We start from the raw sequence: 22,960 nt of genomic DNA, 5'->3' as shown, positions 1-22,960 counted from the left end.
ACTGTAGTCCGCAAAGCAAACACAATCCATACAGTATGTCACGATTGAAGAAAGCACACAACGTACGTCAGTATTATTCCTGATAGAGGCCAGTTCTCTCATCTCAGTTTCACTGAGAGGAGATTGAAGTTGTTATTGTTTCACAAAAAAAAAAAAAAAGATCTAACCAACTTTGAATGAACCATATCTGTCTTGTTTCATGTCCACAGACCTCCAGATCTCGTTTTATGGAAATATTGTATCAAACCTTAACCCATTCTGAACGGGAACCCGTTCTGGTGTTAGCATCATGTTATGCTTTAGCTATTGAAAAATAGCAGATCTACAAGCTCATAGCGCGCCACCGAGTGGCGCGCTACGAGCTTGTAGGTCTGCTATTTTTGAAAAATCGAAGAACGACTGACATTTTTTAGAATCTGATCTCAGGTCAGAATGGGTTAATCAGACCAGTGTGTGTCCAGTGGAAACCTCGTATGAATCTGATCTCAGGTCAGAATGGGTTAAGCAGCTATTATAGGAAAACAGTAATTGGCTGCCACAGTAATCCAGCATACAGTATGTATGTGTACAGTTATGTGTAGCTGACCTAAACATTTGCATCTCCTCCAAATAATACCTTCAACATTGTCTGATAGGTACAGTATACAATCAGGCATCCGAGTTGCACAACATGCTACAGTATAACTACCAGTAAGACGCGCAAACGCGGGAAGCGAACGCAGCTGAGACCCTGCAGATCATGTCTGTCTGTCTGTGTGTCTGTGTGTCTGTCCCGCTGTTACTGTATATGTGGACCTGGCCCCTTTTGTGCCCATATATGGAGCTGAGTGATTTGTTTGTGATTGATGCAACACACTCCATATTTGGACGTACACTCCATATTTGGACGTATAGCGGGACAGACAGACAGACAGACACACAGACAGACGTGATCTGCTAGGTCTCATAGTAAGTGCTCACTGCGTTCGCAATCACTGCGTTCGCAATAACATGTAAGATTCGTTACGGAGTAGAACAGAGTCCCCTTCTCACTGCAGATACATTGGTTTTGCAGTTTAGTTTTATTGTGTAGCATGATGGATATTATTGAGTTATTTCTAACTGAGAGTCAGAGTACGGTGTGGTGCACAAATTAAATGCTGAGACTTACTTGCCTTATTGTAAGTGGTGTTATATATAAATACTGTATATTAATAGTTGTCCAGCTTTTGGAATGACTTACATGTAACGACGGGCCACATTGTGCCTGTCAGTCAGCTTATGGTCGTTGAACATTCATACATTCATTCCACTTACAGTACTGCAGCGGAGATAAATATTACATTTATTATTACATACAAGCTCATAGCGCGCCACCGAGTGGCACGCTACGAGCTTGTAGGTCTGCTATTTTTTGAAAAATCGAAGAACGACTGACATTTTTAGAATCTGATCTCGGGTCAGAATGGGTTAATCAGACCAGTGTGTGTGTGTGTCCAGCTGAAACCTCGTATGAATCTGATCTCAGGTCAGAATGGGTTAACCCTTTGGGCCACATTACGTGAAGGTGGGGGGGGGGCATGTGAGCGCCAGTTGCCCGTGACGTGTATCACGGCCTGTTACATCAGAGCCCAGACCTCAGCGGTGGGACGTGTTGGTGAAGTTGGCGAGCGAGCGGACGTGTGGCCGGTCCACACACCGTCCTGCTGCCTGCGTCCACACAGGTCATCCCAGTCATGTCAGAGGAATGTGTGTTAGAAACATGTCACGCTGCTGCAGAGGAAAGGAAACCCCCCGGGGGAACGAGGAAGGGACTGGGGGCGACCGAGCGTCAACAGAGCTGCTGTTTTCTAGCCTTTGTCTCTCCTTCTGTTGACCTGCTTTATTTAGGGCTCGGAAATGTTGTTGTTTTCCATAAGATAAGCAAACACCTGAAACTACGGCTGTAGAGATAGAGATATCACAGCTTGAAGGTTAATTCTTTTTTTTTTTTTATGTTTTTTTTTTTATATATTTGACGTTTAATACGTCATTGTCAAAATGGAGAGAATAAAAAAAAGCACTGCTAAATGTATTGCACTCTAATTCTTTGTCAGAGACAGTAGTAGTATCCACACATCCACTATTTTGAAATTTGAGATGGCTTTGAAGAGTGCGTGTGCGTGTGTGTGTGTGTGTGTGTGTGTGTGTGTGTGTGTGTGTGTGTGTGTGTGTGTGTGTGTGTGTGTGTGTGCGCGCGTGTGCGTTAGACAGTATATTGCTACTGTAATACAGTAGGTCCCCCACTTTATTTGTGGGCAGAGTTTCAGAAATGTTGGTATTGATTATAGTAATAGCTGGTGTGTTTAATTCTCTGTGTTTTTTTTAAAAATAATTATGCTTTGTTAAAGTTGTGTCACTTCTCTTTTTTTTATATAACTTTGTTTATTGGTTTTTTTCACAGAAGCATTATTTAAATACTGAGTTTGACAAATAATAAATGGTGGCATTGACAGCTTCTCTTAAATAAACCCCACAATGATGACATAAAAGAGTAAAAACACATGGAATTTTCACCCCAAAGAAAAAGGACAACAGAAAACAAGACAAACAAACCTTAAATACAATATCAGTAAAAGTTGAAAAATAAAAGGCAGACAAAAACAGACAACGGTACACAACATCCTATCAACAATCATAGGTACATGATACATCCATAATCCAATACAATACAGTCCATACAATCACAGTATAAGCTACTTTTACAACAACAGTCCAGCAGACCTCACTCATCCCCAAGCAGAGACGGATTCAGACTCTGAACGAATTGAAAGAATGGACCCCATATCCTCCCAAACTGTCACTTCTCATTTAGACCATTTTTCAGAAGTAGGTGGTTGGCAATTTTTGTCATTTTTTTGTTCCATTGCCACAGATTTAGTTGAATCCAACATACAGTATATAATATACCGGTAGTTAGAATTTCCTGTTTATCACTGATATCTGAACCTATCTCAGATACGCAGAGATCCCGACCCAGCGCCCCCCAGTGGTGCGGATGTGTTTGCCTGTGTTAGTTCCTCTGTCTTTATCACTCCAACGTGTGACGAATCGCTCCGTCTGTCAGTCGCTCGATAGGAAACAATAACAGGAACTGTAAAGTTAGAATTCATCCGGACTGTCAGATCGGTATTTGACATAATATTTATACCGCGAGAAAGTATGTAATTTCCTCCTGTTATTCAATCGTTGTGTTTTCACACACATACAGAACTGAGAAGGTTCATACAGTACGTTATGCACAGTGTCCAAAGATACATTATCAATTGATTATTATAATATTATGCCCATGTATTGCTCATAGTGTCGCCATGCTTACAATGCACAGTAACGCAAGCAGCTGGTTGTGTTGATGCATCAAATGCTTTTGGAAAAACATCACACAATCGTTCACGAAATCAATATTGTTTACTCTAATTTGTATTTCATTGTCAAAATCCCCCCCCCCCCCCCCCCCCACTGAAAGTATGTTTTTGATAAATTGTCTTGGAATAATAAGGCATGAGTCACATTCCAACAAATACCTCATTAATTATATTCTCTGTTGTTTTTCACCCCTCCAGGAATCCAGAACGTTCTGAGTCTTTTCTGTGCCGTTCTGACGGAGCACAAGGTCGTGTTCCACTCCACGTCTTACCAGAGACTGGGAGAGGCTTCGCGCGCACTGGAGGCCCTGATGTTCCCGCTCAAATACAGGTGTGTACCAGAATTGTACCTACGTACCGCTCAGAACCCGGCAGAGTAGTTCCGGAGTGGTTCCGACGGATTGTGTGGCCCTGGTTTTTCCCCTAGTGGGTCTGATCGAAGGTACAGTAGCTACTGGGACGTAAGTCGGGACTTGATCACTCCCGGCTGGGTCACCTGAGTGAGGGGTATGATGATGTTCGAGAGACCCGAAACCCTGATGACCTCGGGATACATCACTGAGGATACATCCCAGGTGATGACCTCAGGATACGTCACTGAGGATACGTCCCAGTTGACCTTGGGATACATCACTGAGGATATACGTCCCAGGTGATGACCTCAGGATACGTCACTGAGGATACGTCCCAGTTGACCTTGGGATACATCACTGAGGATATACGTCCCAGGTGATGACCTCGGGATACATCACTGAGGATACGTCCCAGGTGATGACCTTGGGATACATCACTGAGGATACGTCCCAGGTGATGACCTCAGGATACATCACTGAGGATACGTCCCAGGTGATGACCTCAGGATACATCACTGAGGATACGTCTCAGGTGAAGACCTCAGGATACATCACTGAGGATACGTCCCAGGTGAAGACCTCAGGATACATCACTGAGGATACGTCCCAGGTGAAGACCTCAGGATACATCACTGAGGATACGTCCCAGGTGATGACCTCAGGATACATCACTGAGGATACGTCCCAGGTGATGACCTTGGGATACATCACTGAGGATACGTCCCAGGTGATGACCTTGGGATATATCACTGAGGATACGTCCCAGGTGATGACCTTGGGATACATCACTGAGGATACGTCCCAGGTGATGACCTCAGGATACATCACTGAGGATACGTCCCAGGTGATGACCTCGGGATACATCACTGAGGATACGTCCCAGGTGATGACCTCAGGATACATCACTGAGGATACGTCCCAGGTGATGACCTCAGGATACATCACTGAGGATACGTCCCAGGTGATGACCTTGGGATACATCACTGAGGATACGTCCCAGGTGATGACCATCATGGGATACATCACTGAGGATACGTCCCAGGTGATGACCTTGGGATACATCACTGAGGATACGTCCCAGGTGATGACCTTGGGATACATCACTGAGGATACGTCCCAGGTGATGACCTCAGGATACATCACTGAGGATACGTCCCAGGTGATGACCTTGGGATACATCACTGAGGATACGTCCCAGGTGATGACCTCAGGATACATCACTGAGGATACGTCCCAGGTGATGACCTTGGGATACATCACTGAGGATACGTCCCAGGTGATGACCTCAGGATACATCACTGAGGATACGTCCCAGGTGATGACCTCAGGATACATCACTGAGGATACGTCCCAGGTGATGACCTTGGGATACATCACTGAGGATACGTCCCAGGTGATGACCATCATGGGATACATCACTGAGGATACGTCCCAGGTGATGACCTTGGGATACATCACTGAGGATACGTCCCAGGTGATGACCTTGGGATACATCACTGAGGATACGTCCCAGGTGATGACCTCAGGATACATCACTGAGGATACGTCCCAGGTGATGACCTTGGGATACATCACTGAGGATACGTCCCAGGTGATGACCTCAGGATACATCACTGAGGATACGTCCCAGGTGATGACCTCAGGATACATCACTGAGGATACGTCCCAGGTGATGACCTCAGGATACATCACTGAGGATACGTCCCAGGTGATGACCTCAGGATACATCACTGAGGATGCGTCCCAGGTGATGACCTCAGGATACATCACTGAGGATACGTCCCAGGTGATGACCTTGGGATACATCACTGAGGATACGTCCCAGGTGATGACCTCAGGATACATCACTGAGGATGCGTCCCAGGTGATGACCTCAGGATACATCACTGAGGATGCGTCCCAGGTGATGACCTTGGGATACATCACTGAGGATACGTCCCAGGTGATGACCTTATTTTCGTTCTGTGCTTGACTCCATAATGGCATGGAGTGATTCTGACAAGGCTGCCTAATGTGTTAAGTCAAGCGTTTATACAGAAAGTTTTAGATTTTCTTTTATTATAATGTTTTTATATTTGACAATTAAAAAAATGTCATACTTAATCTAAGAGTGCATCCAATATACGGCATACAGACTGGTTGTCTTTATACTCTGTGGCGCATCATCTAATTTAATTACAGTATCCACTTTAACCCATTTAGGCCTGACGTCGAAATAAATATAAAGTCTTCTGAAGATTTGTGCCACATTTTCACGATTTTTCCAAAAATAGCAGACCTACAAGCTATGAGCTTGTAGATCTGCAATTTTTCAATAGCTAAAGTATTACATAATGCTTAGTTAAAACACCAAAAGGGGTTCCCGCCCAGAATGTGTTAACAGCAGTAGCACGCACATTGTGGTAAAAATGCATCATAACTTAATTCTCAAATTATTTTCCAAACGTCTTACCACTTTTTAGCTATTTTTGAGTGGTGTAACCACTCCAAGGAACAGCAATGTCTGTGTACACCTATGTACCTATGTATGTGGTCATGAGCACCAGTATATGCCTATTAGTACCAGTAGGGGCGCTGTTTGCCAGAAACGGAGAGAGAGAGATAGTATTAGTGCTGCACTGTTGCCTGCTAATGAGAGAGAGAGAGAGAGAGAGAGAGGGGAGGAGTTGCACCACTCAGTTCACACGGGTGTGATTTTTCTTATTCATAATAGGTGAGTTGGCTTTTTGTAAGTGGATTTCAAAATGGCTCACACGCGAATCCTCTTTCTCTACTATAGCCTTTTGAAATGGCCGCTAATGCACATATATCTTACTTTCTTTGTCTCAACTCAGCTACCCGTACATCCCCATTCTGCCGTCGCGGCTGCTCGAAGTCCTCAGCTCACCCACCCCCTTCATCATCGGAGTCCACTCCATGTTCCAGAGCGAAATCCAGGACCTGGTGAGTACAAATAATATTAGTACATTTGGTTGGTCAATTAGACCCCATTCTGTCAGACCCCATAACACGTCAAAGACAGCCGTAAATCGCAGATTGCAGGATATTTCTCAACGTATTTAGATTATGCTAAAAAGGGGACGATACTCCATCATTGCAAGAGAGTTTGTGGAGTTCAGACATTCTTTCTCCTGACCAGGGCAGATATGGTTCAGCCCCATGAGGAGCCCGCTGGTTTCAGAAACACTCATCCATCCAAAGACAAAGTCTTTATTTAGACGGTTTCGGGTCAACCTTATCAGGCGTGCTTGCGTGTTACTCATACTGTATATCACAACTCTCTCCCACTCAATGAACTCAAACTGGTTGACATGTCAGTGGGTTGTCTGTTCCCCAGTTGGACTGAACTCAAACTGGTTGACATGTCAGTGGGCTGTCTGTTCCCCCAGTTGGACTGAACTCAGACTGGTTGACATGTCAGTGGGCTGTCTGTTCCCCAGTTGGACTGAACTCAGACTGGTTGACATGTCAGTGGGTTGTCTGTTCCCCAGTTGAACTCAAACTGGTTGACATGTCAGTGGGTTGTCTGTTCCCCCAGTTGGACTGAACTCAGACTGGTTGACATGTCAGTGGGCTGTCTGTTCCCCAGTTGGACTGAACTCAGACTGGTTGACATGTCAGTGGGTTGTCTGTTCCCCAGTTGAACTCAAACTGGTTGACATGTCAGTGGGCTGTCTGTTCCCCAGTTGGACTGAACTCAAACTGGTTGACATGTCAGTGGGCTGTCTGTTCCCCCAGTTGGACTGAACTCAAACTGGTTGACATGTCTGTGGGTTGTCTGTTCCCCAGTTGGACTGAACTCAAACTGGTTGACATGTCAGTGGGTTGTCTGTTCCCCAGTTGGACTGAACTCAAACTGGTTGACATGTCAGTGGGCTGTCTGTTCCCCAGTTGGACTGAACTCAAACTGGTTGACATGTCTGTGGGCTGTCTGTTCCCCAGTTGGACTGAACTCAAACTGGTTGACATGTCAGTGGGCTGTCTGTTCCCCAGTTGGACTGAACTCAAACTGGTTGACATGTCTGTGGGTTGTCTGTTCCCCAGTTGGACTGAACTCAAACTGGTTGACATGTCTGTGGGCTGTCTGTTCCCCAGTTGGACTGAACTCAAACTGGTTGACATGTCAGTGGGTTGTCTGTTCCCCAGTTGGACTGAACTCAAACTGGTTGACATGTCAGTGGGTTGTCTGTTCCCCAGTTGAACTCAGACTGGTTGACATGTCAGTGGGTTGTCTGTTCCCCAGTTGAACTCAAACTGGTTGACATGTCAGTGGGTTGTCTGTTCCCCCAGTTGGACTGAACTCAGACTGGTTGACATGTCAGTGGGCTGTCTGTTCCCCAGTTGGACTGAACTCAGACTGGTTGACATGTCAGTGGGTTGTCTGTTCCCCAGTTGAACTCAAACTGGTTGACATGTCAGTGGGCTGTCTGTTCCCCAGTTGGACTGAACTCAAACTGGTTGACATGTCAGTGGGCTGTCTGTTCCCCCAGTTGGACTGAACTCAAACTGGTTGACATGTCTGTGGGTTGTCTGTTCCCCAGTTGGACTGAACTCAAACTGGTTGACATGTCAGTGGGTTGTCTGTTCCCCAGTTGGACTGAACTCAAACTGGTTGACATGTCAGTGGGCTGTCTGTTCCCCAGTTGGACTGAACTCAAACTGGTTGACATGTCAGTGGGCTGTCTGTTCCCCAGTTGGACTGAACTCAAACTGGTTGACATGTCAGTGGGTTGTCTGTTCCCCAGTTGGACTGAACTCAAACTGGTTGACATGTCAGTGGGTTGTCTGTTCCCCAGTTGAACTCAAACTGGTTGACATGTCAGTGGGTTGTCTGTTCCCCAGTTGGACTGAACTCAAACTGGTTGACATGTCAGTGGGTTGTCTGTTCCCCAGTTGGACTGAACTCAAACTGGTTGACATGTCAGTGGGTTGTCTGTTCCCCAGTTGAACTCAAACTGGTTGACATGTCAGTGGGTTGTCTGTTCCCCAGTTGAACTCAAACTGGTTGACATGTCAGTGGCTGTCTGTTCCCCAGTTGGACTGAACTCAAACTGGTTGACATGTCAGTGGGTTGTCTGTTCCCCAGTTGAACTCAAACTGGTTGACATGTCAGTGGGCTGTCTGTTCCCCAGTTGAACTCAGACTGGTTGACATGTCAGTGGGTTGTCTGTTCCCCAGTTGAACTCAAACTGGTTGACATGTCTGTGGGTTGTCTGTTCCCCAGTTGGACTGAACTCAGACTGGTTGACATGTCAGTGGGTTGTCTGTTCCCCAGTTGAACTCAAACTGGTTGACATGTCAGTGGGTCTGTCTGTTCCCCAGTTGGACTGAACTCAAACTGGTTGACATGTCAGTGGCTGTCTGTTCCCCAGTTGGACTGAACTCAAACTGGTTGACATGTCAGTGGGTTGTCTGTTCCCCAGTTGAACTCAAACTGGTTGACATGTCAGTGGGCTGTCTGTTCCCCAGTTGAACTCAAACTGGTTGACATGTCAGTGGGCTGTCTGTTCCCCAGTTGAACTCAGACTGGTTGACATGTCAGTGGGTTGTCTGTTCCCCAGTTGAACTGAACTCAAACTGGTTGACATGTCAGTGGGTTGTCTGTTCCCCAGTTGAACTCAAACTGGTTGACATGTCAGTGGGTTGTCTGTTCCCCAGTTGAACTCAAACTGGTTGACATGTCTGTGGGTTGTCTGTTCCCCAGTTGGACTCAAACTGGTTGACATGTCAGTGGGCTGTCTGTTCCCCAGTTGGACTGAACTCAAACTGGTTGACATGTCAGTGGGTTGTCTGTTCCCCAGTTGAACTGAACTCAAACTGGTTGACATGTCTGTGGGTTGTCTGTTCCCCAGTTGAACTGAACTCAAACTGGTTGACATGTCTGTGGGTTGTCTGTTCCCCAGTTGAACTGAACTCAAACTGGTTGACATGTCAGTGGGTTGTCTGTTCCCCAGTTGAACTCAAACTGGTTGACATGTCAGTGGGTTGTCTGTTCCCCAGTTGGACTCAGACTGGTTGACATGTCAGTGGGTTGTCTGTTCCCCAGTTGAACTCAAACTGGTTGACATGTCAGTGGGTTGTCTGTTCCCCAGTTGAACTCAGACTGGTTGACATGTCAGTGGGTTGTCTGTTCCCCAGTTGAACTCAAACTGGTTGACATGTCAGTGGGTTGTCTGTTCCCCAGTTGAACTCAGACTGGTTGACATGTCAGTGGGTTGTCTGTTCCCCAGTTGAACTCAGACTGGTTGACATGTCAGTGGGTTGTCTGTTCCCCAGTTGAACTCAGACTGGTTGACATGTCAGTGGGTTGTCTGTTCCCCAGTTGAACTCAGACTGGTTGACATGTCAGTGGGTTGTCTGTTCCCCAGTTGAACTCAAACTGGTTGACATGTCAGTGGGTTGTCTGTTCCCCAGTTGAACTCAGACTGGTTGACATGTCAGTGGGTTGTCTGTTCCCCAGTTGAACTCAAACTGGTTGACATGTCAGTGGGTTGTCTGTTCCCCAGTTGAACTCAGACTGGTTGACATGTCAGTGGGTTGTCTGTTCCCCAGTTGAACTCAAACTGGTTGACATGTCAGTGGGTTGTCTGTTCCCCAGTTGAACTCAAACTGGTTGACATGTCAGTGGGTTGTCTGTTCCCCAGTTGAACTCAGACTGGTTGACATGTCAGTGGGTTGTCTGTTCCCCAGTTGGACTGAACTCAAACTGGTTGACATGTCAGTGGGTTGTCTGTTCCCCAGTTGAACTCAAACTGGTTGACATGTCAGTGGGTTGTCTGTTCCCCAGTTGAACTCAGACTGGTTGACATGTCAGTGGGTTGTCTGTTCCCCAGTTGAACTCAAACTGGTTGACATGTCAGTGGGTTGTCTGTTCCCCAGTTGAACTCAGACTGGTTGACATGTCAGTGGGTTGTCTGTTCCCCAGTTGAACTCAAACTGGTTGACATGTCAGTGGGTTGTCTGTTCCCCAGTTGAACTCAGACTGGTTGACATGTCAGTGGGTTGTCTGTTCCCCAGTTGAACTCAGACTGGTTGACATGTCAGTGGGTTGTCTGTTCCCCAGTTGAACTCAGACTGGTTGACATGTCAGTGGGTTGTCTGTTCCCCAGTTGAACTCAGACTGGTTGACATGTCAGTGGGTTGTCTGTTCCCCAGTTGAACTCAAACTGGTTGACATGTCAGTGGGTTGTCTGTTCCCCAGTTGAACTCAAACTGGTTGACATGTCAGTGGGTTGTCTGTTCCCCAGTTGAACTCAGACTGGTTGACATGTCAGTGGGTTGTCTGTTCCCCAGTTGGACTGAACTCAAACTGGTTGACATGTCAGTGGGTTGTCTGTTCCCCAGTTGAACTCAAACTGGTTGACATGTCAGTGGGTTGTCTGTTCCCCAGTTGAACTCAGACTGGTTGACATGTCAGTGGGTTGTCTGTTCCCCAGTTGAACTCAGACTGGTTGACATGTCAGTGGGTTGTCTGTTCCCCAGTTGAACTCAAACTGGTTGACATGTCAGTGGGTTGTCTGTTCCCCAGTTGAACTCAGACTGGTTGACATGTCAGTGGGCTGTCTGTTCCCCAGTTGAACTCAGACTGGTTGACATGTCAGTGGCTGTGTGTTCCCCAGTTGGAACTCAAACTGGTTGACATGTCAGTGGGCTCTGTGTGTTCCCCAGTTGGACGTTATTATTGAACTCAAACTGGTTGACATGTCACTGGCTGTGTGTTCCCCAGTTGGAACTCAAACTGGTTGACATGTCACTGGCTGTGTGTTCCCCAGTTGGAACTCAAACTGGTTGACATGTCACTGGCTGTGTGTTCCCCAGTTGGAACTCAAACTGGTTGACATGTCAGTGGCTGTGTGTTCCCCAGTTGGAACTCAAACTGGTTGACTGGGACAACGCTCCACACGTCCCAAACTCTTCTCCCTTCTGGCTCCAAAACTATGGAATGCACTTCCCATCCCAGTCAGAACTGCAGCATCACTCCCAATCTTCCGCCGTAGTCTGAAAACCCACCTCTTCAGACTCCATCATGGCCCGTAGCACTAACCCCTTAGATAGCACTTCATGTAGACTAGATAGTATTTTAAATATAGCACTTTATGTAGACTTGGATAGTATTTTAAACAGACTTATAGCACGTTACGTAGACGGCACTAGAATTGCATTTCATGTAGTCATAGCACTTTATAGTACACATGTATAATATATAATATAGTATAGTATGTATAGTTTACATACTCCACTGTTTTCATGATAACTACTTTTATATATGTGATGTATGCCATGCTTTTTGTTACTGCTTAATGTAAATCACTCTGGATTAAGAGCGTCTGATAAATGCCTAAAATGTAAAAATGTTGACATGTCAGTGGACTGTGTTCTGTGTTCCCCAGTTGGACGTTATTATTGCTGACCTGGATGGAGGAACAATAAAGATTCCAGAGTGTATCCACCTGTCGTCGCTCCCTGAACCACTACAGCACCACACACAGTCTGCCCTGTCCAGCGTAAGCAACACACACACACACACACACACACACACACACACACGCACACGCACGCACACGCACACGCGCACACACACACACACACACACACACACACACACACACACACATAGAATTATCAACAGAAGCTATGTTTTCATTTCCAAAGGTTCTGCACCCTGATCTGGGCATAGCGGACGATGCGTTTCCTCCACCTCGCACGGCAGCCTCCAACCTCAAGTTGTTGGTAAGTATAAGCAGTAACTTTTTTATACACACAATGCTGCCTTCCCACTGTGGTCAACCTAACTCTGTTTTACATCCATATGATTGTTAGGGTTAGGGTTATTGTATGGTTGATTTATTATGGTTAACCTAGCTCTAGTTTCCATATGGTTTTACCCCCCGGTTTAACTCCCATAGGCAGTAACAAAGCATAAGAGATATAAATGCCCTCATATAAATACAATGGTCTCTAAACACGTATGAATAGTTAAATACATGAGAGGTGGCGGGTAGTGTTTTTCCTTCAGACTGACATTTGTCGCCCTAATGATAGAAAACATGTCATGTTGCATAAATGTGAGTTATTGGACTTTTGTTTCACAACTCTTTATCTTTTTTTGCATGTGCATGGCTTGTGCATTACTGTCCTTTTGGATACCCAATATCCCCTCAAGATCAGCAATACCAAAACTGGCCCCTTGTGGGGACATTTTTAAAACCATAATTTGGGGTTAGGAATTAGGATAAGGCATTTATTGGTTTAGGTTCAGGGCTGAAGGGCCCTGTACTGTACACAGACACACCAAGCACCAATAGCTATAACTATAAATATATAATTTTGAAAATCATTCCCTAATTATTGAGTCCACACCACAGCTATAACGACAACAGTCAGTGGTGAATGATATATTTATAGCTCTGGTTATGGTGGTGGTTGTGGGAGGCTGATTATGTTGAGGGGTTATGATTAGGGACACGCTTCCCAGTCAGTGCTCTGAGAGGACGTGGGTTTGAATCTGACCACTGTCTTATTTTTCATATCTCTGCTTGTCTGCTTGTAATCTTTTTGAATTATGGGGGAACATGCCAAAAAATACATTTTGAGCTATAAGGGGTTAGGCTGAATTAATGAGTTGGGTTAAGTAAAAATGCAAATTGTATTCAAAAATTGCTTTTGGTGTGTGTGTGTGTGTGTGTGTGTGTGTGTGTGTGTGTGTGTGTGTGTGTGTGTGTGTGTGTGTGTGTGTGTGTGTGTGTGTGTCTCTCTGTGTGTGTGTGTGTGTGTGTGTGTGTGTGTGTGTGTGTGTGTGTGTGTGTGTGTGTGTCTCTCTGTGTGTGTGTGTGTGTGTGTGTGTGTGTGTGTGTGTGTGTGTGTGCGTGCGTGTGCGTGTCCGTGTCCGTGTCCCAGGATAAGGAGGTGAGGGCTGTGTTCCTCAGGCTCTTCGCTCAACTCTTCCAGGGCTACAGGTCGTGTCTGCAGCTCATCCGCATCCATTCTGAACCCGTCATTCACTTTCACAAGGTGAGATATCAGACACCTAACCCTAACCAATGAGATATCAGACACCTAACCCTAACCAAAGAGTGGGTCGGTGTGAGCTCGCCACCGTTGGTGTGGGAATGTGGGAAGTGAGGACGCTGGCGTCGACTGTTCGCCGCTTCACCTCCCAACGTATGAATGAATGAACCTTCACCTCCCAATGTATGAATGAATGAACCTTCACCTCCCAATGTATGAATGAATGAACCTTCACCTCCCAATGTATGAATGAATGAACCTTCACCTCCCAATGTATGAATGAATGAACCTTCACCTCCCAATGTATGAATGAATGAACCTTCACCTCCCAACGTATGAATGAATGAACCTTCACCTACCAACGTATGAATGAATGAACCTTCACCTCCCAATGTATGAATGAATGAACCTTCACCTCCCAATGTATGAATGAATGAACCTTCACCTCCCAATGTATGAATGAATGAACCTTCACCTCCCAACATATGAATGAATGAACCTTCACCTCCCAACGTATGAATGAATGAACCTTCACCTCCCAATGTATGAATGAATGAACCTTCACCTCCCAACGTATGAATGAATGAACCTTCACCTCCCAATGTATGAATGAATGAACCTTCACCTCCCAATGTATGAATGAATGAACCTTCACCTCCCAACGTATGAATAAATGAACCGTTGTAAAGCGCTTTGAGCGCTTGGAAAAGCGCTAGAAAAATGCAATTCATTATCCAGTGCTATGCAAGCTAAACCCTTTGTGAATCACATCAACCCATCATTTATTCCCTTCAATTTCCCAAAGAGCTTGTTTGGCCTTAAAGTGATGATAATAAATGGCAAAAGCTGTCCGTTTTAGTTATATTTTAAACAGACACAATGTTCCATCTATTTGCCAAGAAGGTCTTAGTCAGAGTCCTGGAACAAAGGGAATGACATTAGCAGAACTGTCAGCTATAACCTTTAATGTGTATATAATATTTTGATGTGTTTTCCATAACTACAGCGTTACGCTATGATCTGTTTTGTTATTGATCTATCGGACGGAGTCCTCTTAACCTCAGGACAACGCTCCGACCAACGGCCATATGAAATGTATTAACCCATTCTGGGCCGGAACACCCATTTTGGTGTTAGCATTATGCTATGCTTTAGCTATTTAAAAATAGCAGATCTACAAGCTCGTAGCGCGCCACTCGGTGGCGCGCTATGAGCTTGTAGGTCTGCTATTTTTTTTAAATTATGAACATGGTGGTGCAAAGCTTTGAACATATATTCTTTCAGAGCGAACGTTTTTAACTCAAATCTTTGCTTCTGGGAGGAGGGGGGGGGGGCGGGGGTCCCTGAAACAACACATTTTCAGATGGGGGCCCAGCTGCCAATTTCATATATTTTTGGGGGTCCTTGACATGAAATATTGAGAACCACCGATATAGAAACATGAGGTTTTTCCAGATAAAAAAAATACATTTAAAAAAATGTCGATGTCAGGCTTAAATGGGTTAAGTTTACATTTTTGTGTTGCGCTGGGTTCTGTGTTTGTGTCTGTGGCCGTCTCCGTGGTAACTTTCAACGTACCCCACATGGCTCAGATTATCCACCAACGCCCTCCTCCTCCTCCTCCTCCTCCTCTCTCCGTTGAAGTCATAGAGCAGAGAGAGACAAAGCAATCACAAATTAGGACGAAGTGGATTAAAATTGTTTGCATGTTGTTGTCGTCGTCTTGTTGCTAGATTTATCTCATTTCCGTGCAACGCAGCGGAGCGTATCCCTCATTTTGGCGGGGGAGAAATGTTAATGTTGGGACTGTTATGTGTGGCTACGCAGAGTTTTTCTGATTTATATTTATTTTTTACCCACATTAGAAAGGCTATGATCGCAGGGGGTTCTTAACCCATTCTGGGCGGGAACCCCTTTTGGTGTTTTTTAACTAAGCATTATGTAATACTTTAGCTATTGAAAAATAGCAGATCTACAAGCTCGTAGCGCGCCACCGAGTGGCGCGCTACGAGCTTGTATAGGTCTGCTATATTTTTTCAGTCCTAAATGGATTAAACCGTCAATTAAAACGGTCCATATGAATGTGATTATACAGTGTGTGGTCCTGTAAACATTCTAATGGTGGGCCTATGACCTCTCTGACCTCTGACCTCTGACCCCATTCAGACTGCCTTCCTGGGCCAGCGAGGCCTGATAGAGAACGACTTCCTGACCAAGGTTCTGGACGGCATGGCGTTCGCCGGCTTCGTCTCGGAGCGAGGCCCGCCGTACCGGGCCTGCGATCTGTTTGACGAGGTACTGGACGTATAGTTTTGACCTGCTTAACCCATTCTGACCTGAGATCAGATTCATACGAGGTTTCCCACTGGACACACACTGGTCTGATTAACCCATTCTGACCTGAGATCAGATTCTAAAAAATGTCAGTCGTTCTTCGATTTTTCAAAAAAATAGCAGATCTACAAGCTCATAGCGCGCCACCGAGTGGCGCGCTATGAGCTTGTAGATCTGCTATTTTTCAATAGCTAAAGCATAACATGATGCTAACACCAATAAAGGTTAAAAAAATAAAAAATGAACTCTGACTTCAAATAGGGAACGATACAAGGTAACAATTGAATGTCAGGGTCACTGCAGGAAAGCCCAAGTGTTTACCGAGGAGGGGAATAAAGTACACCCGTAATTTATTTATTTATTTGACAGGGACAAAGCTCATTAATCAACATGTCAGTTTTCACATCAATGTAAATGGGCCAGAGTTAGCCGAAGCTAAATTTCATCTGTAGTCCCTGTTGGGCAGGCTCTTAAAAAGTGAATGATAAAAAGAAGGACAAAGTGTAGTGTGCCTGCACACACAACACCATGCGTTGATGCCATGTGTGCATATGTGCAAGCACCCAACACTACGTCCATACAAAAACACAATACAATACAGTACAATACAGGAACAGATCAACATGGTACAGGGGACAGAACAACGGTACGTGAAGTGAGAAATGACACCGGTGATGAATACTAAATAGTGCTGATAGTTAGTTACTCATGATTACAGATTTGAGTTGTTTTTTAGCCACCTTTTCAGGTTGAATTTGAAGGTCAGATAGTTGGAAGTCTGTCTTAATTCTGTAGGGAGACTGTTCCAGTGATGGGAGGCTCTAACAGAGAAGACTGTTTTACCAAACACTACGTCTGTTTGGCACTACATGCCAGCTCCAAGGACGGCTACCATTGTTATCATAAGAGGTCAGCATTAACCCATTCTGAACGGGAACCCGTTTTGGTGTTAGCATCATGTTATGGTTTAGCTATTGAAAAATAGCAGATCTACAAGCTCATAGCGCGCCACCGAGTGGCGCGCTACGAGCTTGTAGGTCTGCTATTTTTTTTTAAATCTAAGAACGACTGACATTTTTAGAATCTGATCTCAGGTCAGAATGGGTTGATCAGACCCAGTGTGTGTCCCGTGGAAACCTCGTATGAATCTGATCTCAGGTCAGAATGGGTTAAGCCTAAATGATGTTCTGTCGCATGATTTCACGCGCCAGAAATAGCTGACCTACAAGCTCGCAACGCGTTGCAACAAAACCTGTAGGCAGGCTATTTTAGACATGCGACCAAATATATATAAATTTGGCATTACACATTTGTCACATAATCTATCTGATAGGCCATGTGACTTATTACACTGGAAGGTGAAGAGAGACATCATCCAGTGTTAAAACATTCCATAACTCAACGCTTTAAACACGCTTCAAAGCGTTACTTTTTCAGAAAATGGAACAAATCAATAACCTGTGTTCCAATGGATCCAATGTAGTTATTATTTAGTTACATATTACATATTTAATATTATTTATATAACCCTCGGACATGCTCATCCACTTTCAGTCTTTCAGTCCATGTTTCTGCATGGCATGCCATTATAGGCAAGAAGGAATTTCAGCTGGAATTGCTGAAAAATAGCATAACCCATTTTGATTCTATAAAAACTCCTCCTGAAACCTAACCTAAGGTTTCTGAAAACCTTCCAATTCTTATTAAAAATAGAATAGCACTGTATGTACAGTATAGCACCAGCTAATGTGACACGGAGGTATGTCCCGGATTTAAAAGTATAACAGTGTATAGGTTGCATCAGGTTTAAATGGCATAATTATTTTTGTTTTTTAACCAAATGGAAATGGGTTATTGACAGTTATTTTACCCGTAGCATTTGAACTTACATGCTTTGCATCCTAGCTTGTCTGTACTTTTATAACATTTTATTCTGAGAATTCAAATTGAGTACTGAATCAGAACAGCCCAGTTATTTATTTAAGATTGTAATTTACTGTGTGTGTGTGTGTGTGTGTGTGTGTGTGTGTGTGTGTGTGTGTGTGTGTGTGTGTGTGTGTGTGTGTGTGTGTGTGTGTGTGCGACTGCACGCTTAGCTGGTGGCCTTTGACCCTGAGCGCTTTAAGGAGGAGGAGATGAACCCAGCCCTGATGCATAAGCACATGAGGGAGCTCTCTGAACAGCTCTACAAGAATGTAAGATCTGCTCCATACTGTATATACTGTACGTTATTATTGTCCTGCTCATTTCTTACATGTCGGATAACAACTGTAGTTACTCACTCTCTCTTAACTGTACGCGTGCGTGCATGTGTGTGTGAGCGCGTGTGCTTCTGTGCCCAAACACGAAGATGGGCACATGGCGTTCATGTTCTGCTTTGTTCTACAGGAGAACCCCAACCCCCACATGGCGTTCATGTTCTGCTTTGTTCTACACAGGAGAACCCCAACCCCCACATGGCGTTCCAGAAGGTTCCCCGGCCCTCAGACGGGTCCCACCTCCGGGTCCACCAGGTGCCCTTCCCCCCTCTGGAGGACGGGAAGGTGGAGGCGCTGATCCAGGAGGGCCGGGCCAAGCTGCACGGCACCACGTCTCTGGCCACGCCCAGCAGGCCCGAGAAGAAATGTGTGGTGCCCCCAGGGCCACCGGTCGGTATGTACCGTACCACTGACTGTAACTACAGTATGTCACACTGACTGTAACTATAGAAGAAATGTGTGGTGCCCCCCGGGCCACCGGTCGGTATGTACCCACCACTGACTGTAACTACAGTATGTCACACTGACTGTAACTACAGTATGTCACACTGACTGTAACTACAGTATGTCACACTGACTGTAACTACAGTATGTCACACTGACTAACTATAGCAAACAGTCACTCTGTATCACCCGCTGGGCCACCAGTCGGTATGTCACACTGACTGTAACTATAATAATAATACCCTAACACTGACTGTAACTATAGCAAACAGTCACACTGTATGTCACACACAAGTGTGATATTTGTCACTGCACTACTGTACTATGATACCAAACGGTAGTGACAACATGTGTGGGGAAGAATGCATTGGCATATCGACTACATTATGTACATAAAGAATGCATTGGCATATCGACTACATTGGGGAGAAAAAGGGGGGAAAAGGTGGTTATCACAAAACAGGGAAATCTAGTGAATGGTAAAAATCATAAGATATGCTTTAATATTGTCTTCAGTGATGTCAAGTGTAACAGTACTTAGTCATGTTCCTAGACCCTTATATTGTGTTGAAATATTAACAAGGCAGGAGAGATAAATTTTTCTTAAACCCTCTAGAAAACCGGACCCGAATTGTCTTTCTATCTACATACCAAAACTCCGATCTACATGCTCACAACGTGTCGCATTTGACTCGTTGTTGTGTGAGCATGTACTGTACATCTGCAATCATTTTGGGTCATTTTCCACCCAGAGTATCTTTCCTGAGATTAAAAATAGAAACCAGGTGATTCGGTATCTGCCACGGTGGTACTGTACTGTAAATATCTCAGTGTTGTTTGTTGGTATTGTCTGTCTTTGTGTCCCTGGTGGTTCAGAGTGTGTTTAACTGTTTGTTGGTATTGTCCCTTTAGTGTCCCTGGTGGTTCAGAGTGTGTTTAACTGTTTGTTTGTATTGTCTTTAGTGTCCCTGGCGGGTAAGACTGTTTAACTGTTTGTTGGTATTGTCCCTTTAGTGTCCCTGGTGGTTCAGAGTGTGTTTAACTGTTTGTTTGTATTATCTTTAGTGTCCCTGGCGGGTAAGACTGTTTAACTGTTTGTTTGTATTGTCCCTTTAGTGTCCCTGGCGGGTAAGAGTGTTTAACTGTTTGTTTGTATTGTCCCTTTAGTGTCCCTGGCGGGTAAGAGTGTTTAACTGTTTGTTTGTATTGTCTTTAGTGTCCCTGGCGGGTAAGACTGTTTAACTGTTTGTTTGTATTGTCTTTAGTGTCCCTGGCGGGTAAGAGTGTGTTTAACTGTTTGTTTGTATTGTCCCTTTAGTGTCCCTGGCGGGTAAGAGCGGCACCGTGTTCAACAGTGCTCGTCGACTGGAGGTGGTGAGAAGCTGCATCTCCTTCATCTTTGACAACAAGACCCTGGAGACGGAGAAGGTGATGCATGGTGTCTGTCCGTCAGCACATTGACTCTGATAAAGGCTGCGAGCATCTGTCCTCCTAAACCCAGTCTGTCTGGTGGGGTAGATCCTTCATCTGTCCTCCTAAACACACTAAACCCAGTCTGTCTGGTGTGGTAGATCCTTCATCTGTCCTCCTAAACACACTAAACCACCTGGTGTGGTAGATCCTTCCGCATCCTAATATGTCCCAGCTGGCACGCTGACACGGAGACGGAACCAAATGCTGACATTTATAATCTAGTGATTATCTTCACTAAACAACCTTATTATTTTAACTCTAGGAGTCTAAGGGGTTAATGGTATTGCTCTGAGGTCAATGGCACTTGTGGATATATTATATTCGCCTCTTGCTCGTGTTTTAGTTTTGTTATTTTAAAGCATTTACGTAAAACAAAGGGGAAAAAAAGAGGCCTGTTTAAAATTCCCTCTGTTTTAGCCCCCCGTGTGTGAGCCAACATACAGCTGGTCCCCCATGTACCCCATTGGCTCAATATGGGACTTATATAACCCATTCTGACCTGAGATCAGATTCTAAAAATGTCTTCTACATCCTGACAGTTTTCTGAAAAAGCTATGTTTCTATATGTCAGTCGTTCTTCGATTTTTCAAAAATAGCAGACCTACAAGCTCGTAGCGCGCCACTCGGTGGCGCGCTATGAGCTTGTAGATCTGCTATTTTTCCAATAGCTAAAGCATAACATGATGCCAAAATGCCAAAAGGGGGTTCCGGCCAAAAATGGGATAATGCAAGCATGCGTCCCAAAAATGCATAGCATGCGTTGTGTAAATCTCCTCTCAGCCTGTAAACTCATCATCGTCATGTTATGGTCGATGTGAAAACCATTAGCCATACAGCAAGCCAACAACATCCAACCATGTCCAGTGTTTCTGCTGAGAGATGAGTCACTTTAGCGTAGTTTCTCTGAAAGTGACCCACATTACAATATGCTCATCTATATGTGTGTGTGTGTGTGACCTATATACAGTAACTAGGGATATTATTTATATGTGACCAGATTTGACTGAGAGACTGCCATCACGCAAACTCCAGCTTTTCATCATTTTTTTTCAAAATGAGTTAATAGCACAGGCAGACTCTTCACATACTAGAGCATGTCTGAAATAAGTGAGCTGAAATCGACATGTAAATTATGAAATAAATGCTTAAACATGTAGCTATAGGTGTAATGTTAGAGACCACAGAAGACATGTAAATATGAAATAAATGCTTAAACATGTAGCTATAGGTGTAATGTTAGAGACCACAGAAGACATGTAAATATGAAATAAATGCTTAAACATGTAGCTATAGGTGTAATGTTAGAGACCACAGAAGACATGTAAATATGAAATAAATGCTTAAACATGTAGCTATAGGTGTAATGTTAGAGACCACAGAAGACATGTAAATATGAAATGAATGCCCAAACATGTAGCTAGGTGTAATGTTAGAGACCACAGAAGACATGTAAATATGAAATGAATGCCCAAACATGTAGCTAGGTGTAATGTTAGAGACCACAGAAGACATGTAAATATGAAATAAATGCTTAAACATGTAGCTAGGTGTAATGTTAGAGACCACAGAAGTGAAAGTTTCAAGCCTGTTTTCTCAACTCGCTGTTTTCTGCAAGACATTACTCTATAATATAAGCCATATCTCCAAAACCAGTGGGTCAAACTGAACAACCAATATGTCAATTTGAAGCTATGATTCCCTGCTTTCGTATGACATGACAAAAAAATCCAATGGCAGTCCCTCAGTCAAATTTAGTCACATTATAACTTTAACTATCAAGCCCGATGTCTCTGGACTCATCTCCATATCCGAGAGTCTAGCTCATTCATCACATTAACCCATTCTGACCTGAGATCAGATTCATAACGAGGTTTCCACTGGACACACACTGGTCTGATGAACCCATTCTGACCTGAGATCAGATTCTAAAAATGTCAGTCGTTCTTCGATTTTTCAAAAAATAGCAGACCTACAAGCTCGTAGCGCGCCACTCGGTGGCGCGCTATGAGCTTGTAGATCTGCTATTTTTCAAATAGCTAAAGCATAACATGATGCCAACACCAAAATGGGTTCCCGTTCAGAATGGGTTAAGGAGTATTCTGAAAACACTCTTTTTCACATCAGCCTTTGACACCTATAGCCTGAACCAAGTCATTGTTTTTATCATAAATTGTCTACATAGTTTTGTGTGTATACTTTTGTTATTATTGCTTGTTTTTCTTTTTTTTGCACAGCCCTATGGGACATGTTTTGTGATATTGGCCTATAATAATAATAAAATGTGACTTAATATCCTTAATATCTTTGTGTCTGTCCCAGACCTTGCCAGCTGCGCTGCGGGCCCTGAAAGGTAAAGCAGCTCGCCAGTGTCTGACGGAGGAGCTGAGTCTCCATGTCCAACAGAACCGGGCCATTCTGGACCACCAGCAGTTTGACTACACCGTCCGCATGATGAACTGTGCCCTGCAGGTATGGGTTACGTTACATTACCTCCCCATTGGGCCTTTCTGTGTTACTGTATACATACAGTATGTACAGTACATGATGAACTGTGCCCTGCAGGTGGGTTACGTTACGTTACCTCCCCATTGGTCCTTTCTGTGTACAGTACAGTTACATTACCTCCCCATTGGGCCTTTCTGTGTACAGTACAGACATACAGTACAGTTACATTACCTCCCCATTGGGCCTTTCTGTGTTACTGTAT

At 44.5% G+C, this 22,960-nt stretch overlaps 1 protein-coding gene across 1 annotated transcript in view; it reads left to right on the top strand.

Moving 5' to 3' along the window:
• The window catches only part of LOC308312093 (myotubularin-related protein 13-like), a gene marked incomplete at both ends in the record, with an annotated part of 36,535 nt that extends 13,813 nt beyond the window's left edge, over nucleotides 1–22,722 (top strand). Inside the window, 10 exons of the mRNA XM_080794493.1 lie at nucleotides 3,582–3,714; nucleotides 6,571–6,679; nucleotides 12,127–12,240; nucleotides 12,389–12,466; nucleotides 13,634–13,747; nucleotides 15,911–16,039; nucleotides 18,175–18,273; nucleotides 18,517–18,730; nucleotides 20,099–20,208; nucleotides 22,573–22,722. Of these exons, the coding sequence (XP_080650619.1) occupies nucleotides 3,582–3,714; nucleotides 6,571–6,679; nucleotides 12,127–12,240; nucleotides 12,389–12,466; nucleotides 13,634–13,747; nucleotides 15,911–16,039; nucleotides 18,175–18,273; nucleotides 18,517–18,730; nucleotides 20,099–20,208; nucleotides 22,573–22,722 (1,250 nt within the window). The remainder of the gene's footprint in view (nucleotides 1–3,581; nucleotides 3,715–6,570; nucleotides 6,680–12,126; nucleotides 12,241–12,388; nucleotides 12,467–13,633; nucleotides 13,748–15,910; nucleotides 16,040–18,174; nucleotides 18,274–18,516; nucleotides 18,731–20,098; nucleotides 20,209–22,572) is intronic.
• Nucleotides 22,723–22,960: the final 238 nt, after the last annotated feature.

Source organism: Protomyctophum bolini, assembly GCF_963924005.1.
Source record: "Protomyctophum bolini genome assembly, contig: SCAFFOLD_495, whole genome shotgun sequence".
Classification (NCBI taxonomy): Eukaryota; Metazoa; Chordata; class Actinopteri; order Myctophiformes; family Myctophidae; genus Protomyctophum; species Protomyctophum bolini.
This window is presented reverse-complemented; position numbering and strand designations above follow the sequence as displayed.